The following is a 24,060-nucleotide window of genomic DNA, read 5'->3' as shown; positions in this document are numbered from 1 at the left end:
CATTTAACGCTTAATTTTCTTTTTCCTTTTTATATGAGCTAATTCAGATTTCTTCTGACTTGTATGCATTTTAGAAGCCTTGTTTCGCCACCTGAATCCTGATGTTGAAAAAGTTGTTATTCAGTAAATAAGGTCCAATGAAAGCAGAGATTGATAAAGTTCCTTACGGGCTACAAATAAAATGCATTTAGTGCTCCATGTTCTAATTACATTCATATCTCCAACATACTGTTTGCTTCCAAATCAGCTTGCTTACTTAAGTATTGTTTGTGCTACAGTGCAAGAGATCTATTTTTGTTGACCTGGGTCCATGATTATACAGTTAATTCACTTATTCAATGCAAGTCACCCTAAGAGGCATATACTCGAAAATTTACAACAGTTTTCCCTTCTTATCTTAAAACTCCCTCTGTACACGAATGGATGAAGGCACAGGATGTGCAGGCTCACAGCTTTCGCATAAAAGTCTTTTGTTGAAACTGTTCCACCTGTTCTCAGCCCTCTAAGAAAAAAAAGTCTTGAGGACTCCACTTTGTGGAAGAGCTCTATAAAAGCCTGAACGATGATTTTAAGTACTAAGGAGAAAATGAGAAACGTTAGGTACGTGAATTAGGAAATGTTAATTTCATGCACTTTAGGAACACACACTCACACCCCACAGTAGTAGAAGCAGTAGTAGAGGAAAACACTACATGTGTAGGGGTAGAAATATTTGTTACATCATGGTGCTGGCTGGCGATGGAGGGTTGCCGCCTTAGAGCCCCCTGAATGGTACTTCCACTCTGGAAAGCATTCACTACATCCATCTGCAAGGAATCAGAGATTGTGACAGCTTGCTCAGCAAGAGAGAGAGAGAACAAGAGAAAGGACCATCCCATCTATAACACACAAAAAGTAAAGAAAAAAAGGCACTTTTTAAAAACAGAGCAGATAAACAGGCAAGAGTTGCATTTAAAGCTGAAGAAAACAGAAGACCCTGAGGGATTACACATCCATCCATACCCCTTCTTGACAGTCTCAGTCACACCAGTTAGAACAGCCACCTTAGTCAAAAATGGAGAAATCTCCCTCATAACACCCATTGCATCCTACCTTTTTCAAGACCATACCTGAGTTTGTATCCTGTTTAGGCCCCTAAACCACAAGATCTGACCACGACGCAATTCTCTCTCAGCATGATCAATCTCCTCCACATCTTCTGCTAGTTCTTCTTCAGGAATCTCTTCCTTTTGTGTTCCATGACCAGCTTCTTTAAGGAATTTCAGTCGGCTGGTTGGAATTGTTGAAATCAACTAACAGTGGATGAAATACATAAATCGGGATTATTTTTTGTTTAACAACAACAACAAAAAAGAGTAATACCAGTCATAAGGCTTAACAGATATGCTGCATACAATTAACAAAGTTGAAAAAACTAAGTCACATAGACAGGATGAGTGTGTCAGTGTAAAACAATCACTCCAGCTCAACAGCTGCAAAGCTGTGAATATACTTACTACCTCAACCAAGGTGTGAAATTAAACTTGGACTACAAAACAGCCTTGCCAGGGACAAAGAATTCCACATTAACATTAATGCCAGGAAGGAGCAGTACTGAAGCTACAAAAGCCATTAATCCTGTAGATTGTACTTGTATCTAGAGCTTTTAGAGTTTCATCAGTTTGATGAGCATGACGTGTCACCTCAAGTGGGACCTTCATCACCTAAAGTAACCACAATTAATTCAGAAATACAGAAGAGACATTCATTCATTTGTGACCTGGGAGATATCAGTCCATCTGCAAGGTGAGTGATGTCTCTGAAATTTTACGTATCTCAAGCTTTGCTACTTGGTGTATAGCAATTTATATATCTTAAACAAAAGCTACATGTGGTTAAGGGGAGTCATCTTTTGGTATGTTAAATATAGCAGATGCAGATCAATTCCAAGACTGCTTTCCTTGATGATCACAAACCTAGAAGACCATTTCTGCAGCTGCAGAGGAAAAAGGTCTGCTCCAAAAGCAAGATAAACAGCCTTTTATGCTGAAACTGCTACTCTGAATGCTCCCAGCTCACACTTCAGTTTCTATTATTCTAAGAAAATTCAAGCTCTTTGCCTTTAATGAGATGCTAGAGCAGCAAGAATGGCAGTAGGGAAGCTTTGCCCTTGCAAGATACTTGGGGTCAAAGGTATTTCAAGCCATCTCGATTCTCTTCTAGGAGTCACCTCAGAGTGACTCTATTTGATTTTTTTAAATAATTAATTTTCCAGGAAACCTTGTCAAAAAGCTTAGTCACTTTTAGAACATATGTCTATGTATGTAATTACAACTAAAATTCATCCTACCAATTTTATGGTGAAACATGAAGTGTCTTTTACTTAGTGGAAGGAAAGAAACTGTAATGGAAAACTCTTCATGTGGTATGAAAAGTTTAGACAACTATGTCATTAAATAATAGAAAACTCTGTAGCTCTAAAGTTTCATGTAAATAAGCTTGCTGCTTACAAGCACTGTTGTGCATGCAATAGTAATGACACTCTGGGGGGAGGGGAAAGGAAATAAGTCCAAATGTAATGGCTTACTAGGTGGGAATACTTTTTAATTATGCCACAATTATGCAAATAAAGGTTAAAGAGAAAGTTGGTTTGAGTTTTGCTGTATTTCTTGCTACACCAAGACAAGAAAATACTGTGTAATTTAGCAATTCTGATTTTTCAAGAAAACTTTTAAGCAACAAGTTAAATATCTTTTAACATTAGCATGTTCATTGCATCTTGTATTCTTACCACATTTTCTGGTACTCATATCTGGCTGAAAATAAAATTTCATATTTAAAAGGTAACTACATCTGCTTGTAGTTAAAAATTGCTAAACAAACCAGCCACAGAATCTAGTTATGAAATGTTAATAATTGACCCACTCTGAGGAAGGGATATTCAACTAAAGACTTGCTACCTACTGAACAAGACAACTGTAATTAATATTTACTGTTAGTCTTCATATATTCTTATAGTTCACGTGAAAGATCCGAATGCTGAAGACAGTATGTTTGTTTTTTCCATTTAAAGTATACTGTTCCAAGTAGATATTTGACATTTTGAAAAATCCTGGTTTACCTGGCCCCAAAGTAGTGTGCCCATGCCCAGGAAAATGGACCACAGCCACTGTTCAATTGAGAGTTCTGAGCAACTGAAGGGCTTTCCACCAAACTGCACAATAATTATCTGTGGAGAAAAACATATTAAAACGTGTATCAGTGAGTTGTTGCAAGAAAATTCCCTAATGCTTTAAGATCACAACAGACAGCTCTGCAAGAGAACATGGGATTTCCCATCTTATTAAGCATATTCTTTCACTGTCTCAGCAGTCTGAGCAAGTTTACAAACCTATGCCACATTCTTCCACTCTTCAGTATTTCAAGAACTAGCCATTCATTCTTCAAATGTCACACTCATGAAAACTTGCTGACTCCTCAATTTTGCTTGAAGCTTTTTTCCCCCTTCATCTCATGATTACAGCATGTATTTGATGCTACAAATGTACAGTGATTACTTTTGCTATGAACACTCCTCTTGGAACTAAGTCCAAGATTCAGAAACTTGTATTAATAGAATTCATCGATCCATATGACATGAAATATCTCAGAAGTAATTCTACAGGATATTACTATGTATCACATCAGTGTTAAATATCAGACTTTAAATCATCACATGTAGTAAATCTTGGGGGAAGGGGGCAGAGAGCTCAAAAGCTAAATTAAATGAGCTCCTACTGCTTTAGCTATTACAACAAGCTGTATGGGCCCTAATGAGCAAGGTATCCCTCTGCATAGGAATTATATGCATGAAAGTCTGCCCTGAAGAATCAACAATTCAAAGCAGCAGGGCAGGCATGAAAAGGAGACAGTATTGACCATTAAGTAGGACACCTGACAGCTGAAAAAGCTAAGAGTATCTTCTGTTTTAACTCCAAATTAAACACTGAGATAACAAATCAGGAGTTGGGAAGGCATTCAGTCTGCCAAATTTATAAAGGGAACAAACACAGTGGCAGTCAGGAGTAATTTCTAAATGTTTGGCTTGGTTGCACAACAAAAGTCAATCTGCTGCATCCATAACCCCAAAAATAAGAGCAGTTTCTGAAGAAGTGTCATCTATAAAAATCTAAACCTGAGAGAGTAAGTTCCCTGACTTAATGTGAAGCAGCAGTGCATACATTTCCAATGCTTGAACTGATATAACTTCCATCAACTTCATGAATTATCAAGTCTAAGGAGAAGCTTAATATGTAGGTTATACGTCCCAAATAACTTAATCCAAAATAAAAATGGGTTCTGAAATTAAGTAGTATACTGACTTGTTTGTTATTTCTTCTGACTAATTAAAGTGAAGGTTATTTAGAGGGTGAAAATAGTTCTTGTAAACTATTTTCTGTAGATTCAGTTTTAAATTGGTTTTTCTCAACACCAGCGCGTGGACTTAATCAACTGAAGATCATTTCATTTCATTTGTTAACATGTACTAAGTTAACTAACTAGCTTTTCTGAGTTCCCCTATGTGCTGGAACAGAAGGTCCCTAGATATCAGGTTTTTTTCACTTAAAACAGCACCTCTACAATACATATCAGTAGGTATCACTGGTTCCTGCACCAGTAAGGTAAAAACTAATACTTAAATTTCTAAAGCTTATTCATATGTCCTAATCTCATTAAGAAAATAAAAGAAGTTGTTCTTTTTCTATAATTGTTTAAATGGACTCTTGTTCAGATACACAGGTAGATATTATAAGAAAGATTTAGGGGCAAGGGGTGAATGAACAGATGACACATATAACTTGTTTTGCCAAGAGATTAGAATACTAAGATAAAATGGAAGAAGTTGAAAATTCAAAAGGTAACTACATAAATACAACATTCCAGCATTGCCAACTTCAAAGAGGTTTGAAAAGTCCATCAAGCTGCACTTACAACTTCCTTATTGTCTGCTTGACCCTGGAGGTTTTCCACCTTGCAGAAATTAGATCTCTGGCACTAGCTGATTGGCATTTCCAAGGTAAGCAAGTACATCACTGCACTAAATGCATTTTCCCCCCACCCTCCAAGAATCTGCTTACCTGCACAACAAATGTCCCCAGCACAATAGAACAGAAGATAGCGTTGTTAAAGATTCCTTCAAAAACATTTCTTTCACCATGAATCTTCCGGGCATTAATTTCATTAAAAAGCTGCATCATCACAAATGTATTAAATACTATAGTATAATGCTCTGAAGGAGGAGCATGCAGAGGTGCGTTTCTTCCACTATCGATATCAAAAATTTTCTCACCTGTATATAAAAGGCATTTATAGGCAGCTTGATTAGTGTCTTTACACACACACTACAGCAAAAACATCATTTTAAAAAACCACCTCTCAACAACATTCAGAATAACTTTGTAAAGCCTCAGTATTCTTACCAGCAAACAGGAGCGTGAAGACCACTACAAGCTGGTAGAATGCATGACCCAAAATGTTCTTCATCATTGTACGAGAAATCAAAGGTTTGTTTCTACCATAAGGCTTCCGCAGCAGAAGAGCTTCAGTGGGTGGTTCTGTTGCCAGGGCAAGGGAAGCTAATGTGTCCATTATGAGATTTACCCACAGCATCTGCACAGCTTTAAGTGGAGAATCCTGTAAAAATAGATACATAAACCCTCCAATAGAAGTGCAGAAATTATAGCTGTTAAAGGCATCTACCTTCAGCATGTTCTGAAGAGCATTATGATCTTTGGACTACTGTTTAAGTGAAAGTTTGAACTCAAGAATTAATCAATCATGACTCTTTCAACCTTTATTAGATGAAACAACTCCCAACTGGTACGTACTTGTGTTATGCATGCTCCTGTAAAAGCAACAATTACTGCTACTACATTGACAGTAAGTTGGAACTGAAGAAACTTGGAGATGCTGTCATAGACATTTCGTCCCCACATAACTGCTTTAACAATGCTGGTGAAGTTGTCGTCTGTAAGGATAATATCAGAAGCTTCTTTAGCTACGTCTGTTCCAGCAATACCCTGAGAGAAAAAGGAAAACATTATTAAATGTAACAGGATGCACTGACTTTTTATGACAAAAGTTCTTATGTCCTTGGTCAGCATTCACTTGGATGCACAATGTCTAAAGGACTCCTTTAATGTAAGCATAAAAAGGCCTATTGAAACAAGTTCTCCTTGAAAGTCTTGGAAAAATGAAAACAAAGTAATGCTCTCTTTAAAATAAAGACCTTAATATAAATTTGAGAGTTGACAGTAAAGATATGTTAAGTTCTCCCAAAGAAATGCTACTGAACCCTGTTCAAGCTGAAGGCCACCAGATGGTGCAGTGCTACAGTTCAAGATCTGCCCTAATTATTTTGTTGTATGGATTCTAGCAGCAGGCAACACATGTGCTTGCAACACAGTAGGATCATAAACATTACCAAAAGCCTTTTGCAGAAAGGCATTAGCATTGAACACTAGACTGTGCAATGTCACTGCATATGCATTGCAAAGCAACGTGACATTCTTAAATTTTAAGCACCTCTAGTCTCCTACAGTACCCAAACAGCTGTGTTCTGTGTAATGATGCCTGAAGACACCTACTTCAAAAAAAATCTTACTTTTTCTTTTGGCATTCCAAATCCACTAACTCAATAGCAAATTTAATGATCCCTATTCTTGATATATTATTTTGTCAAGGAAATGAGTCACCTGCACAGTATGTGTACACCTTAAAAGGTACCTTTGATATCATATGGAATATTTTAAGTGCTATTTAGGTAAGCAGTTAGAGAAGACAGTTCCTCACACTGATGAACACAGACAGCAACTGCAGGAAACATTCAAAACAGATAAACAAATCTGCCCCTGACAGTGGCAACTACAGCAGCTATACAAAGATACTTGTTACAACAAGACTGTTACAGTCTAGAGAACATTTCATATGTAGCTGTCAAATTTTTAAGTTATGTTTTTGAAAAAAATTCCTTGAGAATGATGTGAAAGCTCTTTCCCATTTTTTCTCTGAGGAGTAAAATCTGACTCTGTCCTTCTTTTTCTGAATGTGGTATAGGAGAGTGTGGTCTTCATTTTTTCCTTCCTTTCAATTGCTTTAAGACTACAGTGACCTGCCATGACCAAAGTGTACCTCCTACATTTAAGACTGAGGAGGAATCCTGTGGCAAAAGGAAGCTTGAAGAACCTGTCTTACTCTGTCTTGAAAGAAAGCTGAAACCCACACGCTTAAAAGCATGAGTCTATGCAGTATAAGCATTTAAAAGCCAAGACTGTTTGGCAGCCACGTGAAAGGGTAGCTGAGAAAGCCATGTAATCTAACGAATCATCCAGACAGGTGCAGATCCTACACTGTCCTAAAATGCTGTTGCTTTAATTGTACTTCAGATGTACAAGACATGGCCTCCAAAGCCATTTTGAACATCAACTGGCAGTCTCTTTCATTATGGTCTCCCTCCTCATGAAACAAGGTTCTTTAATCTGAAGTGATTTGATAAGCCATTGATAAAATAGTGAGGATATTAAAAAAATCCCCTACCATAGCAAATCCAACATCTGCCTTCTTCAAAGCTGGACCATCATTGGTACCATCACCAGTTACTGCTACAACTTGCCTCTGGTCAAAGACAGTGCTGTCAATTATACCTAAAATAAAATGACATACAAGTGTTATAGCTCTAAATTAACAACACAGAAAAAACTTAGCCCGAAATAGAAACCCAGTTTTTGTCTTTATCAGTCATAAAACAAAACAAACAAAAAAATAAAAAAAAAACCCAACCAAAAAACCCACACCCAAACAAAAACAAGTCACCAAAGAAAGTTCTCATTTGCTCCATCTCTCAAGAAGAAAAGAAAAAAATCAGTGGGAAACAACTTCACAGACATTTCCCATTGTTCAGTCCTATTTGTTTTTTTCCTAGAAGCACAGCGAAAAAAAATCTAGCTTTACTTAGAAGCTCAGAGTATTTTTACCTACCTTTTACTAGAGTGTGTTTGTCAGTGGGAGAAGATCTTGCGAGAACACGAAGCTTTGGCCAAATTTTATCTATTCGCTCTTGCTCAATCTGCAGAAAGAGCATTGGTTATATTTTACACATGCAGGAGACTTAGAATATCTGTTGATCTGCTTGATGAGACAGTGATTATGCCTACCTCTCCTTTTTCATTGCGTATTCTCCTGTTAAAGTCTTTGCCCTCTAAACACAGGAAGTCTTCACCAGGATTCAGAATACCACATTTCAGTGCAATAGCACGAGCAGTGTTAATGTTATCACCAGTGACCATACGTACAGTTATGCCTGCACGTTGACACTTTTTTATTGCATCAGGTACCTGTAAGCAAGGAAAAAACCCCACAGGCTCAGACACTGTACATTAGTTAAATAAATCTAGATGTGTGAGTAAAAGGAATGTTTATGGCTCAGTACAGGACAACTGTTATTTTAAAATTAAGACTTTAGTTACAGAATATTTAAAAAAAATTAAGTAGCATATCACAATTCTTTTCCTAAAAACCATACAAGTTGCAATTCTGGCAAGAGGTTTTGTGCCACTGCTATATCTGTTCCCCTCTCTCCTGCAATTTTTCAAATACTACAGTATTTAAAATACCACAAAATCCTCATGACATATTAGGCTGTACTGAGTAATGACATTTTATTTATGATTATGTGAAATAAACTACAGCTCATACTCCATTACTTCATCAGTAACTTTTACTGTGAAGTGACAATAGTGCAGATCAGCCCCAATTTCCACATGCATGTGGCATAAAAGCCTTCACTACTGAAAAACTTACACCTCAACCACAAGCCCTACTCCTTGCCCTCAGTTCTTAGGTGACAAGCTCGCCTCTCCATTGCCCCCCATGAGAAGCTGGTAACAAGCACAATGGCTAATCTTATCCAAACCAAAAGTCCTAATACTCCAAGTGGTAAAAAAAAATAACAAGTTGTTTCATTTACTGAGATCCTGCACAGTAAGTACCTTAAGTTATTAGTTTATACAGAGCTTCAGTAACACAGCATAAGTGACATTAAGTAGTTTTAATCTGCTTTTATAGGTCCATTAACTTTCCCTTCAAGAAATTAGATTTTCATTTATTAACTATGCTTAAGGCATACAATAGCAGTTCAGTTCCTTGCACTCTGCATGATGAAAACCACGAATCCCCTGTAACAGAATCACTGCAGCTTAACTGGTGACCCTACCTCAGGTCTCACAGGATCTTCAATCCCAACAACAGCAATGCATGTCAGACCAGTAACGATATCATTTTCATTGTCCCACTCTGGCTCAGGCTCCCCTGCTGGGAAGTCTCTGAATGCCAGGCAGATGGTTCTGAGACCTTCAGAAGCCATTGGCTCAATTACAGTTTTCACAATATCATCGCGGTCCCTAGGTCTAAATACCTTTGGCTCTCCATTAGCACTCAGTATTTTGAAGCACCTGGAAAGAAAGGTTTAAAGAGTTATCAAATTTTAACAAGAAGTTACACCCACTCTTTGGCTTATCAGTCAACTCCAGTAAGTTTCTATAAGCTCTAAGTTTTTGCTAGCCTCAAGCACGAAGGCACAAAAAGCCAGCAGTGGTATCACTAAGGTAATCTTCTCCAAATGCACTTTATTTCTTCAGTTGCAAAACATACTTTCTACAGAAAAGTTAAACTGAGCCAGTCATCCTAGGATGAAAGTATTGCCCGATGAATTTCACATACAAACAGCAATTACCTCCCAGAAGTATCCATTTCTCCATTGTATGTAAACAGACTGGGGTCTGCACAGGCAATCCAGTTTCAAACTCAGCAAAATAATCCCACCTTGTTAACAGCAATACGGTCTCAGAAGCACACTTTCAGAACGTGCATGAACTACTTGAACAGCTGCAAGCACTAAACTTACAGCACCATAAGCAAACTCAGGTACTGCTACCCTTAAGAGCAAAAAAGTTGGCAACCCTTTTCTTCCCCCCCAATCTAAGTGCAGAGAATTCAGAGAGCATCTGGTATGTGAGGCAATGTGAAATATTAAATTAAAAACAAATATTGAAAATGATTAAAATGTTTGCATAGGAGACTAGATTCACCACTATGCACTCTAGCATTTCAATACATGCTCTCCTAATTAAGTTTCTTCCTGCCAAAGATGCTACTGCTTTCATGGAGAGCATATATACTTTATGCATATTGATGCCATGAATATAACACTACCAATGATTTTGAACAAGAAATGAAATTTTGCTCATGTACTCTTTACAAAGCTTTGCCACAGTAATGCTATTATCCATTACTTTTACAAATTAGTACTACTACACACCAGAAAAAATAGAATTCAATACTTTCATTAAATATCAAGTTCAGACCTTGCAGATCTCCAAAGATAACAAGTGTTACAGTTAAGTGTATAGTCCAAGAATTTAGGGAATTCCCTAAAAGTTTCCACCTTATACAGAAAATTAAAATGAAGCAGTCCCTCAGAGCTTCAAAATTCATATCATAACTGAAATTCAAAGTCTACGTGAATTTTCTGATTTTACTTATTTGTTCAAATGTCAGCAATCACTAAGGATATCTAGTGTTAGATGCAATCATAAGGCTGGTGACAAATTCAAACATTCCAAAAATGACTAAATACACATAAACAAATTCTATGCAAAACCGCACTGGAACTCACTTCAAATATTTGACTTAGTGATAAGGAAAGAAAAAAGAAAGTGCTCTACCTGCAAAAGTTTCTGCATTTCTTCTACACTTACCAGTGACTCATTTGTGCCTTATAAATGCTCATGTTTAAGTTTCAGTATTCACGTGTAGCTATATATGTCATAACAGAGAAGGAGCAGCACAACTGACAAACCAGATTACAGGTTCTGCATAGGAAGCAGATTATGATGGCTAAATCTTTGTCCAATTCAGTGCATACTCTGAAGTGGTTTGCTATTTGGACACTATTCCTATAATATCCAAATCAGTCGAGGTTTTCTTGTACTTTGTCAAATGCTCTTATTATCTATTTTGTTATTTCAGTTACTAAGTCAAGTGGGAAGACTGAGTTCTAGCAACTTCTACAGTTCAGTTGTCCAATATTATAAGTTACAAAATACTTCAGAAAGTAGAAGTAATGTGAATATAGGCACATCTATTCATTGATAAGGCTTGGCTTAAAATGTAGCTATGTTAAAAAAAAAAAAAAAAGATTTTAAGTTTCATATCAAGAACAAGAGTACTTTAAAGATTGACATTTTGTTCTCAGCAAAAAGCTGAGGAGAACGAAGTGCTGATATTTTTTCTTTAGTATATTAGTACCTTCCTAGGTAATGATTTGGGTAGCTATTAACAAGCAAAAAAAGTAAATTTAACTGGTGAATATCATCTCTGTGCTACTCAGACTAGAAAGAGTTTGACATCAGAACCAAAACAGGCCTGGCTACCAACTGCTGTTCCTAGAGAACAGATGCATACATGTGTGACATCTCTCCTCACCTATTTAGGAGTTACCACAGCTGACTTCACACCTATAAAGGTTTGTCCCAGTGGTACCTAATCGCCACTAAGACTAATCTCATCCTAATAAATCCTTTCTAGGTGGGCAGATGGATAAGGAAGCAATTGCTTTGTCACTTTAAAACACCTCAATTGCTCGTACATTCAAGTTCAACCTGTTAAAATGATCAACTTCAACAGAAAGTTGCACAGTCTAAGCAGTAATATGCTAAAAGTAATCACTTTTCAAAGGTACAAGCCCTTTGTGGAATTTAGGCATATCAACTGATGGGACTTTACACTATAAGGCAGGTGAGCATTTTGATCAACTACACCAAAAAGTAAAATAGTTTAACTAAATCATGAGACCATCTCTTTCTTTTTTCTTTTGAGGGGTAGGGCTGGGGTGTTTGATATAAAGTAACTAAAGTGCTAATGGCTCAGCTTACTGTAGAAAGTCAAACAACTGAAGGAGACAAGCTGTGAAGCTGCAGTCACAAGGATATAGGACTGCTGCACTTGGCTGTGATCAGAGAGATAAGTATTCCACGGACTAAGTTGTTTAGCATGTCAGTCTCTCCACCTATCAGAACATTTAGCAAAAGTTAAGTGCTGAATCACAGTAATAGTCGTTCTTACTTTTTAAGAACTATCTCAGAGGCACCTTTACTGAATATCCGGAAACTGCCATCAGAGTTTTTCAACACAGTACTCATCGATTTTCTAACAGAGTTGAAGGTGTACACTTTGTACAAATCCTCTTCTGGTATCTCATTTCTTACATCCTGATAATCACGTTTTAAATCCAAGAGCAATCCCAGCAAGGCACATTCAGTTTTATTTCCAACATGACGTGGTAGGCCACCTTCCTTTTCAGGAGGCTGCAAGAAGAACAAGAACCATCACTGATTAGGTTAACTTATAAACCACTGAGGCACAGCACTTAGAACACAAGGAAGAACAAGTTTAGTTCTGGGATGGGGAGGTTTTCTTTCTCAGTAATTACTCAATAAATTCCTATGAGTCATAATCTGAAGTCATATTGCAGCTTTTAAAAGGTAACTTCTGTACCTATTTAGGATCTTTCAATCCTTCAGAAATCACCCATTAAGTTTATATCAATCCCAACATGACCTTTCTAAAAGACATTCTCCATTACTTTAAATATTTATCTGATCAATTGAGCGTACACCCTGTACAATTGTTCTGTATTTTAAAAGTACAGATAAGTTCACATATACTGACTTCAGCAAGCTAAATGGCATTATTTCTCCTAAATTAAAGTATCCTCTCCTGTAATAATTCTTCAATGACTTAGACTATGACCACATCACCTGTTAGCCTTCTTCTGAACAAACTAAGTCTTTAAGCTTCTTAAGTCTCACTACAAGTTCTGTTTTCCAGGCCATGGCCTATTTAACTGGAAAGAGTTCAGAAACAAGTTTCCAATCCTTTAATACCAGAAAAAAGTTTCTTACCTCAACAATGTGGGTTATGCACATACTAGTCCAATAAGTAAAGAAGTATTTCTCTCAAAATATTGGAGTTTCTATATGGATAACACAACAGTATTTTTTGAAGCAAAATATGGAGAAGCACTAATTTCATCTGGCATGTCTCAAGTGGCTAGATCTGAACTACATTAATCATAAGTCAGTGGTCCATTTTCATTTTTCAGAACTGCAAGATTTTAAATTTGGCTGTACTGAATACTCACACTTTGAAAACGTTCACTTTAATGTACAGTTTAAGACATCCAGTTCTAGGTACCCTAGTATGAGAGATACCAACATCCAGGAGTAAGTGCATCCATGGCACACAAAGATAATACAGAGACTCAGGCACATATGAGGCTGAATTGAAAGAGTGTTCAGTCAGGAGAAGACAACACTCTGGGAGAGACCCTTTTGGTGTGTATTGAATGCCTGAATAAGGCATTTGGTTGGAACAATGGTAAGGACTGTCTAGCCAGACCTTCCTAGCTGTGCCCAGTGAAAGGACAACAGGCAATGAATACAAACTGAAGATCTTGAAACTCCATTTTAAGATAAGGAAACACCTTTTACTTTAGGGGTGATAAAATACTTAATCAGGCTGCCTGAAAGGTCGCAAATTCTCCATCCTTTGAGATTCTTAAACCCTGAGTGAGTGCCCTGAGCAATGTGCTCTAGCTGACTCTGCTTTGATCAGGAGAGTGGATCAGAGGTTCTCTCAAGAGGTCCCTTTCAGCCCTCCCTGATTCTGTAAAGCAGTCTAACTCCACTGCAGTGGACATAATTCAGTTTAAATTGTAGTAATAAGGGACTTGGTCAGCTTAGGTACGGCTACCTTGTTCTTGGTATAGAAAGAGCTTTAGAAAACAGACTGTGAAACTCCTCACAGTGCTGTAACTCATTATAGAATTTCCACCCTGTTTCAGAGAAATCAGTGCTGTCAAACTCAATGTGCTGCCTCAAGTACTGCTATTGTGGAAATTCTTGCAGACATACCATTTTTATTGGCTGATAAGTAGCTTTTGAACTGAGTTTTCACTGCTATTTGTGTACAAAGCATCCATAGTGGAGGCTTCTGCAAGATCTTGAAATGCTAATTCATTTACTAAATCCTACTTATTATTTTTACTGCCTGAAGAATGTAAGTTATACAACATGTTGGAATAAATACAGCAAGGAAGCTATGTTTAGAGTTTTAGAAAATAATGCACACAAAACGTTGACCAATCCTCCATTTAACATGCTTAACAGTCCATTAGTCTTTTATTTCCAAATATTTTGCCAGTTTCAAGCAAGATTTTGGCAAATAGGTTACAATTCTAAAGCTTACAAACTTATACAGCATAAGCTGTATAAGTTATATACAGCACGAATAAAAATCCATCAAAATCCTTACCTGTAGTTACATTTTATTCATTATATTTCATTCAATGTACTACTCTTAAATATTAATTGTTTAATGTTTATTTTCATGTAGTGTTCAAATCCAGGCAAGACACTCTTCAAGTGGGATAAACAGCCCCACTTATAAAAACAAACAACTGTGAACTTGAAAGGAAATTATCTTGAGATTTTAGCTTTGAATTATTTGTTCTAACTGAAATAAGCTATTTTTTTTCGTTGAGTTTCAAATGAATGATTGAGCAATTTACAGCAGGTACAAAATACCTTACCCTGCATTGTGCCACACATTTACACTAAAACTGCCTGTGGCAGTCAGACAATTTGCATCTTTTGAGAAAGTTACTCAGTTATCTTGACTGGAATTAAGAAATCCACTTACCAGTATTTTGGACGTATAAGCACAATTAACAGAAATTCCTGTCACAAGATAAGCCATAGTTTTCTCTGGAATAGCTTCTGGTTCTGGAATTTTTTTATAATGCTTTTCATTGATGTAGGCTTGGACCACTGTCATTCTGTTCATAGTCAATGTTCCCGTTTTATCTGAGCAAATAGCTGTGGCATTGCCCATTGTTTCACATGCATCCAGATGTCTCACCAAGTTATTATCTTTCATCATTTTCTAAGGAAAGAAAAGCAGTTAACTGAAATCCATGACCATTACTTCACTTCAGAAATTCTCATTTATGGGATCCAGCCTTACACAGCACTTTCAGAAAGCACTCAGTCGTTAAGTCATCTGGCATATTTCAGAGGCAGAGCTTGCAGCTGCCACTTTCTGTATAGAATCCCCTAAGTCCATTATGTCACAGTAAACTTCATTTTGAACAAGGTACATAAATACAATCTTAATCTCCTGTACCTGCATGTCACACTGACTATTGATACTATTCAGACTGTTAGAAGCAAACAGTTTATAACAATATTTAGAAATTGAGAAGAGGTAAAGTTTGAGCCTTACCAGATACAATGATTAAAAAGTGTTTCTGCTTACAGGAAAAGTCTAATGTGGCTTATTTGATCTTTCTGAAGATCAGATAATACTGATTTCAAAGATACTAAATTCAGACTTATAATCAAATACAAAGTGGGAACCTAATGTTTCAACTAAAATAGTGAGGGTTACATGAGTTTCATAGATTAAATATCACTTTAAATTCCTTCCTTAACAGGCTTGTATAGTACTTTCACCTCTAAGAGGAAGATAAATTTTAAATTATGCAATAAGGCCACTACTAATAAGTGCTGTAAGTTATGAATTTAGAACACAGCCTAAGCACCCATTGTCTTTACAATTAGATTTTAGATAAATAATTGGTCTCAGCATGCTGATGCAGTAAGAAAATTAAGAACACAAAGAGCTTAAGTTAAAAAAACCCGTGCTGCATAGTAAGGAGAAAACAAAATGCTTTACACTATTCAGTCTTCAAAAAAAAAAAAAAATTAATCTAGAAGCTTTCATAGCAATTGTTTAACAAATCAGCTAGGTAGAAGTTCAGATTAATAGAAAAGTTTGTTATTTACAAACTCTAAACATCTGTTTATTGTAAGCAAATGCTACAATGCTACATACTGAACCTATTCATCTTTAGCTGGTGACAACAGGCTGGCAATGCCCATTGGTCTTGTCAGCGTGTATACATTCAAAGATGAAGAAAAGTACTGCAGAATTCTTATGCATTTCAGAAAACAAGAAAAGATCTTTCCAGTCTAACATAGATATACATACATATCTATGTATCTGTGATGCAGCATAACTCAGATTTTTAAGAGCTGATGAATATGCCCACCTGTTGCAGTGTGTTTTTATTTTGAAGGTTATTGTTTGACTTGTCCTTTTGGGGTTTTTCTCCCCCTGATTTTAGAGGGACACAGACCTGCCTTTGTTATTCAATTGAGCCAGGTGTCTTATCTGTTGTTACTTAGCTACTTTTCTGCCAAGTTTCAAACTCCTTCCTCCCACATCCAGTTGTTAACCCCTCCTGTCCCAAGCAGTTTTCCTCCCCTGTATTCCCTGCCGTGTGTTCCACCCACAGTTCTTACACTGTATCCTCCCTTGAGACCTGCCCCCCTTTATAAGCTGCTGTTTGCCCCCAGCTCTTGCCTGGGACCCCAAGACTCGGGGAGTGTAACACCAAATAAAGTGACCCCGTGCCACCCCAGGCCCGTGCTGCTGCTGCTGTGGCCTTTTTGTTCCGCGCTGCGCCTCCCCTGGTAGCTGGGATTCTGCGGAGCCCCGGAACAGGGGGACTGTCCCCCCCCAGCTGTCACCATCTAGCCCGGACATGCGACACCCACCTACCTTAAAAAAAATCTATTTGCCCTATACCTACTTACCTTAACAGAGTAAGCCAGAGATATAGTGACTGCAAGTGGAAGACCTTCTGGTACGGCCACCACCAAGACTGTAACTCCAATAATGAAGAACTTCACAAAATACTGAATATAAATTGGGGTACATTCAGCAAGCCAAGGTCTCTTCTGAACCCAGAAGGTATCAATTACAAAATATAACACAAGGATAATGACTGTGATTGCAGACATCAACAAACCTTGTTAAAAAGAGAATAAACAGTTTTAAGAAATTATCTCAAATATTTGGCAATACAGACTATAGATACATGCAAATACATCTGCCCTTATACAAGCTAGATTAGCACTAAGGTTTCAAGCAGGCAAGACAAAACATGGAGGCAGTTCTCAGAGGTGTTCCAACTTCCAATGCAAGTATTTCCTCATGCATTTCACCTAGAAGTGCCTTGAAATCTTTTTTCCTCCAATTTAATTGAAAAGCACAGAGCTAATTAGTAACAGGACAGACCAATATGTAAAGTCAATTGACTAAGCAGAACAGGAAGTGAAAAAATTCAGGAGGCCTTCACCAATTTTATGCTGACTGATTCAGTAGAGTGCTTCAGTGCAGTCTCAAAGCAGGAGGACAGGCAAATCCATGCATGAAGTAGATGAGTATTAAGGCTGTGTGGGGAACTACAGTGGGTCAAAAGGTACATAAAGGAAAACAACACCTCTTGGAAGATATGAAAAAAAAATCTTTGACAAGGATAGTAGTTTACAGTACACATATAATGGAATTTGTTAATCTCACTTAGAAATTAATACCACCATACACAACTGCAGAGTGCTACAGCTAAAAGTTTCATTGCTCCATTTCAAGCTGTAAGTGTCTAATGACACAGATGCTAAAGTCAGCCCTTCTTGAGCTGTGGGTTGGGCTAGAAGTCTTGAAATTCCTTCCAGCCTGAACTTTTCAACAATTTTACACGGACCAAAATAAATCTTGAAATATTCGAATTAAACCACTATACACTAGATAATATCGCCTAAATTTTATACTGAACTTCACTGTTGTTTTAGCCTACTTTCAAGCAGCATCAACCAAAAGATTTTGACAAGGCAGCTGAATATTAGCTGACAGAAAAGTAGGAAGTCAATAAAAATGTTATGTATCAGAAAGGCATATATTAAGTGGCAAATACTAAGTCCCTGAAAGTACTAGATATACTCTCATTAACGGTACCACATTTCCAGGCTTCACTCAACTTACAGTTCTCTTGGTTCATTGCTAAATGCTATACCTAACCTAAAAAGATCTTTCATAACAGTTGTCCAATGTTATGAAGCTGGAATTTTCCCTCCTAGAAGCTGGCACTTGAAAGCCTGACTCTATTTAAACTAAGGAAAAATAAAAGCCATCCACATGACAGAGCCTGAGAGGCCATCAGCATACTCAGGCACAGCAGCATACTTATATGCACTAGAATTTTGCACTTAAGTAGCCAGCCTTGAGAGGTTTGATTATTTTATCTCCTCACGAACTATGCATGTTCCAACTTTTTTTAACATGACATCAACATAAGGAGAGTGCTGAGACATTGTACCTGCTTTGCCAATCTGAACTGCAAGCTTTGTGAGTTTGCCTTGGAGAACTGACTTTTCCTTCTTTGGCAAGTTTGCTTTCTTCTTGTCTTTCTCATCTCCATCTCCACCGTCCTCACTCTTCAGTGGTTGCATTTCCATGGCTGCACCATCCTGAGCTTTAGCTAGAAGTTAAGATTAAAAAAAAGTTTAGCCATTGGTGAGTCTCCCAAATCAAGGACACATAAAAAGCTTAATACCCAGCTCCACTAAATGTAATAGCACTGAGAATTATCTTATATCCAGAGAGGCCGTACTACACATGAATGTTTAAATAAGTGTACTGTGTATAGCTGATAGACTACCAGGTTCAGTGAACCCTCTGTTTTGGGCAGTCACTTATGCCATCTTTACCATAAGCACTTTGGATATAAGCACTCAATATGCATTTTTATAGAGAAGTCTGTATGCAACTACACTCTTAGAAAACAGAGATTTGCAAGAAAGTATAAGAGAACCTGCATTTACCTTTGTTACGGTTTTCAACAGCTCCATCTTGCTTTTTACCTGTCAGAGAGGGAAACAAGTTGTGTTTTAAGCTGGCTGTGCAGAATTCACTATTTTATTTATGTTTTTATATAATAACTAAAATGCATTTTCCTGTTTTACTTTGCTAAAACAGGAAAATGCATTAAAAAAAAAAAGTAAAACATGTGAGTCAGTTCACAGAAACAGCTCATGGCACTTTTTGGAATTTACTTTTCTCCTACAAGACAAGACTGCTGCAGTGTTAATCTACCATAAGTTTGCACAAATTACTGATACTGACACTTAGAGCTCGTGAGGAAAGCTTCACAAAAGACATCCTGACATGTTTTTCTAGGAAAGATACTTGTGACAATTCAGTGATTCTGGTGGCCTCCATCTTGCTGTATTCTTCCAATATTTGCCACCAGAATCTGACTACTTCTGTAAATTAACTGCAAGGTCTCACTTTGAGAATCAGTGCTTTTGTACAACATTGCAGAAGCTACTGTGGTATAAAATATTCATAAATCCAGAGCAAAGCTTAGTGGAGGTACAGTACTGGATTACTGGATTACTATTTACACAAACATAAGCATAAATCTGTAGGCAATATACCATACATCATGCTGAGAATAGCTCAAGTTCATAATAAAATATCACTCCTACCTGTGTTCAGAAATGGGGCTCAACAAGAGATCATAAAGAAGGACAGTGAAATAATGAAAGAATTTAACAAGTGAAAAATTAAAGGTTGGAAGACTAACACATCATGTGTTGTTTTGGGGGGCTTAGAAAGTGACAAACTTTATTTCTAAGTAGACAAAGCAAGGGTTATAATTACTGTTTGTGATAAACTGAAATGAAAGCACAAAATTGAGTAACTTAGAACCTAACCCAAATATTTTCAGGATTACTGGTAATTCATCAAGACTTTGGCCTTAGGTTATGTAGACCGAAATTTACAAGAGTACTGAAATAGAAAATCAAATTATCAACCAGCCTGTCTGGTATGACATTTAATATCTCCACTACACCATTACTGTAGACACAGTCTGATTTCTGTGTGTAAGATTTCTCCCAGCTTTCTCGCAACAGCTGAACAAAAAAAAAAAACAAACCCCAAAAAAACAAAACAAAACAAAAAAAAAAAAAAAAAGAAGAAGAAGAAAAGAAAGCATGTTCACTTTCTCTGGAAGATGCCACCTCAGACTTCTTAAGAACTCATCACTGTTATCACTGTTTCCTGATTTTTGTATTTGTTCTGCCCTACTTCCCCTCTTCCTCTTTCAAGAGCAAAGTTCTACATTAAAATTACTTGCAACTCCTTGTACATACATTTGCTTTCACTCTGAACCGTGCCATACACATAGCCAGCTAAATATAGTCCCTTTAATCTCCTTAACATTCACAGAGAAGTTAATTTAGTTTAACCTGAGTTTTATCAAGGAGAATCTTATTAGGCACCTAACTTAAGGAAAAGAGGAACCTCTCTATCTTGGGAGACAAAAAAACCCCACTAGTGTTTGGGTCCTAGGATACACCAAAACACTGCTTGCCAAAGAGACTTCTGCTTTTAGAATAAACACTGGCAGAATATTAATAAAAGCTATAATCCACTCCGTATCTCCTGCAGCAGCTGGTATTGTTATTTGTTTCTTTCTCCTTCCTCTGTAAGGGGAAGAGCACAGGATTCAACTGTTTTACACTAATAACTCCAAGTGTTGCAGCTCAGCTTTTACTTTTTGCTGTCATGCTTAAACTTGAAACTAACTTAGAACTTTCAATTTTTTTTTGTAACAATTCTTCTAACTTGTAAAGAAACTCACTAGTTTTTTTCATGTTTCAAGAACAGTCAGAATTGTAAAGTTTTTGTGGGTTAGGACAAGAAAAAAACCCTTTAATCTCAATTCCTGCACAGAGCATACATTTTAGCAATTGCCCATTGAGTTTGAAAGTCTCTGAGAATCTTAAACACATTTGTGTGTGAATTTTCCATTATTGTCTTGTATCCCTCTGATAAAAAGATCACTTATAAATATGACTAGATACTTATTAGGTTGAACTTCATAATAACTTGTTTTCCATAAACAAGTATTTGCTATTAGACATCAATGCACCTTGAAGTTACACAAGATGAGAATTTGACTATTTATACATGGCTGGTTAGCAATTGCAAACTTTCCAAACTCTGACTGATCAATGGGATCTGAAGTTTAGTTAAACTCCATGTGACAAGTGTTAGTAGTAGTGGTGCACTCTCAGGTCACTGGACCAAAGTTGTTTTTTATGTGAAACCTACAGAAGGTATGAGTTTTTGAAAAAGCTGACTGGCTTTGGATGACTGGAACATGTTTTTATCCAGTAGTATTCAAAAGCTCACCACCATCCCCACTCCCCTGCCAAGGTATTTAAGATTAATATGCCTACTTTTCTTTTCCTTCTTTTCTTTTTCCTTCTCCTTCTCCTCTTCATCTCCTCCAGCCCCAAGTAAGGTAAAGATGATTCCAGTCTGAGAGTTCACACCTACAGCAGTAACCACCATTCTTCCAGAGCCTTCCATCACGTGAGTACCTGAAAGATTGAATCAGGATTTCCACTGAGATGTGAGCAGTTATATGGCAGGGCACAGAAGTACTTTGAGGAAATCAGCTTTCGAACTTGACTTTGACAAAACTCTGAGCTGTGTATATGTACCACTGTGCTCCTCTAGAACTTTAGCTGCCAAAGCTATTTGGAAAGTAAACCCATAAGCAACTACAGTACAAAACATTTATCAGTTTTATAGGTCTGATCACTACAACAAAGTTCTGTACTTTTTGGACTGGTTTGGGATAGCTCTAGGAATCAACCTAGACAAAAAAATCAATTTGCTAGTTTTAACCACAAAATTTTAAATAACCAGCTTACCACAGCAACAAACTACTTTATTCAAAAATTGTCAAATGCTACACACCTGACAGCAGCATAGGATCTCTGTCCAGAGATTTCTTAACATGATCAGATTCCCCAGTCAGCGAGCTTTCGTCAATTTTGAGGTCATTTCCTTGAATGAGTACACCATCAGCCGGTAAAAGGTCACCTAGGAGAGATCACTGGGTTTGTTGACTGCAGTTCCTTTTTTAAAAATAAAAGAAAGTTCAACTTTAAAAATATGTTTACCATATTTCACTTGTGCAATATCTCCAACAATTATGTCAGCTACTGGTATTTGGATGACTTGGCCACCTCTGATGACTGTGAATTTCTGTTCTTGTTCAATACGGCTCTGCAATCCCCGAAATTGTTTCTCTTTACTCCAGTCATTGAAAGCTGTTACTAATACCACACAAACTACAGATAGGAGGATTGCTGCTCCTTCAATCCAACCTGCTTCAGATTCCTCCTCTTCTTCACCAACATTTACTGATCCACATACTGCAGAAAACAGGTTTTAGAGTTAAGAAAGTTCACAAAGATATTTCAACAATGAAAGCTTTGGCAAACAAAAAACTTATAGCTGCTAAACATTTTCCATGCTAGCCTTCTTTGCAATTTTGCCTTTATTTCCATAAGGGTAACACACAAAGAAGATAAAGAACCTGAAAGCTAAAGCAACTTGCGGAAGTTAAACCACGCTGCTTATCTGAACACAAGAGAAGTTGATACAGAGAAAGTTTCCTGTCCTCATTTTGTTAAATGATGGCATAAGAATGCCAGACTGGTAAACTACATTGTGCTTTGGCAACATATCCAACTTTACATTTGTCTTGACAAACCAGATATGCAAAAATCAGTTAAATGAAGTCACAATACCTTTATTTTCGCTGAAGTATAAATATAAATATAGCTTTATTTCTTAAATTATAAAGTTACCAGTGTCATATCACAAAGCAAGGAAAATTTTAGACTTGCTGACTCCCCAGAGAAAGCCCATGACTGCAAATTATAAATTGCTTAAATATTTGAGGCAAAGCTAAAAAAAAAAACCCACTTGCACAGAGACTGGATTTCAAACCAGTCCTTGTTCCTGCTGCTTGCAATTTACCTTTGGTCAGAATAATACCAGATCACGACCAAGGAAATCTCATGTTGCCCTTTTAAGGCAAGCTAGAGTTTTAGTAATGTGCTCTCAATAAGGAACAATAAGCTGCTTTTCCACTGACTTACTGTCTCCCATCAGATTTGCAGTATAGGCATGTTGAACCAGGAAAGTCAGTAGTATAATAATAGTAGATACCTACTTTTCTAGAAGTTTACTTACATGATTCATTTCCTCCTGGAGGCTGGTAAAAAGAAAGGCCCAAGGATACTACAGCTGCAATTTCTAATATAATTAGTGTAACGTCCTGTAGTGCTTCCCATACTAACTGAAGAAATGTTTTTGGCTTTTTAGGAGGTATAAAGTTCTTCCCAAAAACTGCTTCTCTCCTTTCTATATCTGCTGGATTTCCACTTAAACCTATTTAACAATAAGACAAAGTTAGTGACACTTACACACATTTCACCCTCACATTAGAAGTGACTGAAGTTTCCCACTTATGGAATCAAGTCCCACTCCATATTTCAGTAACAAAACCAAAAAAGCCACATCTCAAACATAATTACTGAAGTAAATACCCTTAAATCAGATTCTTTCACTATAGAAAGCCAGCTATATTTTACAATTCTCACCTTGCCAAAAATAAAGTTGATGGTCTACCTGCTTAATATGTCACTTAATATGACATAGGAACAGAGTAATAATAACAGACATACCTTTGTTCAAAGTAAACAAGTTTGCAAGACAAGATCATTAGTAGAGTTACTACTATTGAGACTGAGTAGCACCATAAAGCTTTAGCAAGACCACAGCCCATGAAGGCAGCTCTGGTTCCCAGTGTAGGGATTCTGTATTCAGACACAACATCCTAGGATCCTAAAAGTAATGTAACATTTATAATGAGATGTTTATTATAATTAAAAATGTAACTATTATAATTAGTATATTTCCATAATAATTATTATATAAAATACTATTAAAAGTGGTAGAAGCTCTCTGCAGGCATCAGGTGGAAAGATGCATCCACTTTTAGGATGCTGCTTCCACCTGGAGTGGTGGTAGTTATTTGCTCTTCTGAAGCTTCACTTTATATCCTCTAACACAGAGAGAGCCCATGTATAGCACTATGGTGGGTCTGTCACCTCAGTTTTGTCCCTATCTTCTTTCTTATATAGCATATTTGAGTCCTCCTCTGTCTCCGTTCTGGTACCATCCTTAAGGGACACTAGCAGATGAGAGTGA

At 37.0% G+C, this 24,060-nt stretch overlaps 1 protein-coding gene across 4 annotated transcripts in view; it reads right to left on the bottom strand.

The window, feature by feature from the left end:
* The window catches only part of ATP2B1 (ATPase plasma membrane Ca2+ transporting 1), a 60,874-nt gene that overhangs the window by 6,380 nt on the left and 30,434 nt on the right, over nucleotides 1-24,060 (bottom strand). For 3 of the 4 annotated variants that reach the window (XM_059846814.1, XM_059846815.1, XM_059846813.1), the window contains exons 3-21: nucleotides 23,041-23,238; nucleotides 21,960-22,214; nucleotides 21,754-21,879; nucleotides 21,228-21,371; nucleotides 18,801-18,839; nucleotides 18,296-18,457; nucleotides 16,734-16,948; nucleotides 14,776-15,018; nucleotides 12,139-12,380; nucleotides 9,230-9,467; nucleotides 8,172-8,351; nucleotides 7,996-8,083; nucleotides 7,555-7,661; nucleotides 5,847-6,038; nucleotides 5,439-5,652; nucleotides 5,097-5,308; nucleotides 3,101-3,208; nucleotides 1,110-1,292; nucleotides 720-806 (exon numbers count right to left, since the gene is read on the bottom strand). In XM_059846814.1, the coding sequence (XP_059702797.1) occupies nucleotides 720-806; nucleotides 1,110-1,292; nucleotides 3,101-3,208; nucleotides 5,097-5,308; nucleotides 5,439-5,652; nucleotides 5,847-6,038; nucleotides 7,555-7,661; nucleotides 7,996-8,083; nucleotides 8,172-8,351; nucleotides 9,230-9,467; nucleotides 12,139-12,380; nucleotides 14,776-15,018; nucleotides 16,734-16,948; nucleotides 18,296-18,457; nucleotides 18,801-18,839; nucleotides 21,228-21,371; nucleotides 21,754-21,879; nucleotides 21,960-22,214; nucleotides 23,041-23,238 (3,233 nt within the window). The remainder of the gene's footprint in view (nucleotides 1-719; nucleotides 807-1,109; nucleotides 1,293-3,100; nucleotides 3,209-5,096; nucleotides 5,309-5,438; nucleotides 5,653-5,846; nucleotides 6,039-7,554; nucleotides 7,662-7,995; nucleotides 8,084-8,171; nucleotides 8,352-9,229; nucleotides 9,468-12,138; nucleotides 12,381-14,775; nucleotides 15,019-16,733; nucleotides 16,949-18,295; nucleotides 18,458-18,800; nucleotides 18,840-21,227; nucleotides 21,372-21,753; nucleotides 21,880-21,959; nucleotides 22,215-23,040; nucleotides 23,239-24,060) is intronic. The other variant, XM_059846816.1, reaches the window with a different exon arrangement.

The sequence above is a fragment of the Haemorhous mexicanus genome, chromosome 5 (genome assembly GCF_027477595.1).
Source record: "Haemorhous mexicanus isolate bHaeMex1 chromosome 5, bHaeMex1.pri, whole genome shotgun sequence".
Taxonomy (NCBI): Eukaryota; Metazoa; Chordata; class Aves; order Passeriformes; family Fringillidae; genus Haemorhous; species Haemorhous mexicanus.
Note: the sequence above shows the minus strand (reverse complement) of the source record. Positions and strands in the feature narration are given on the sequence as shown.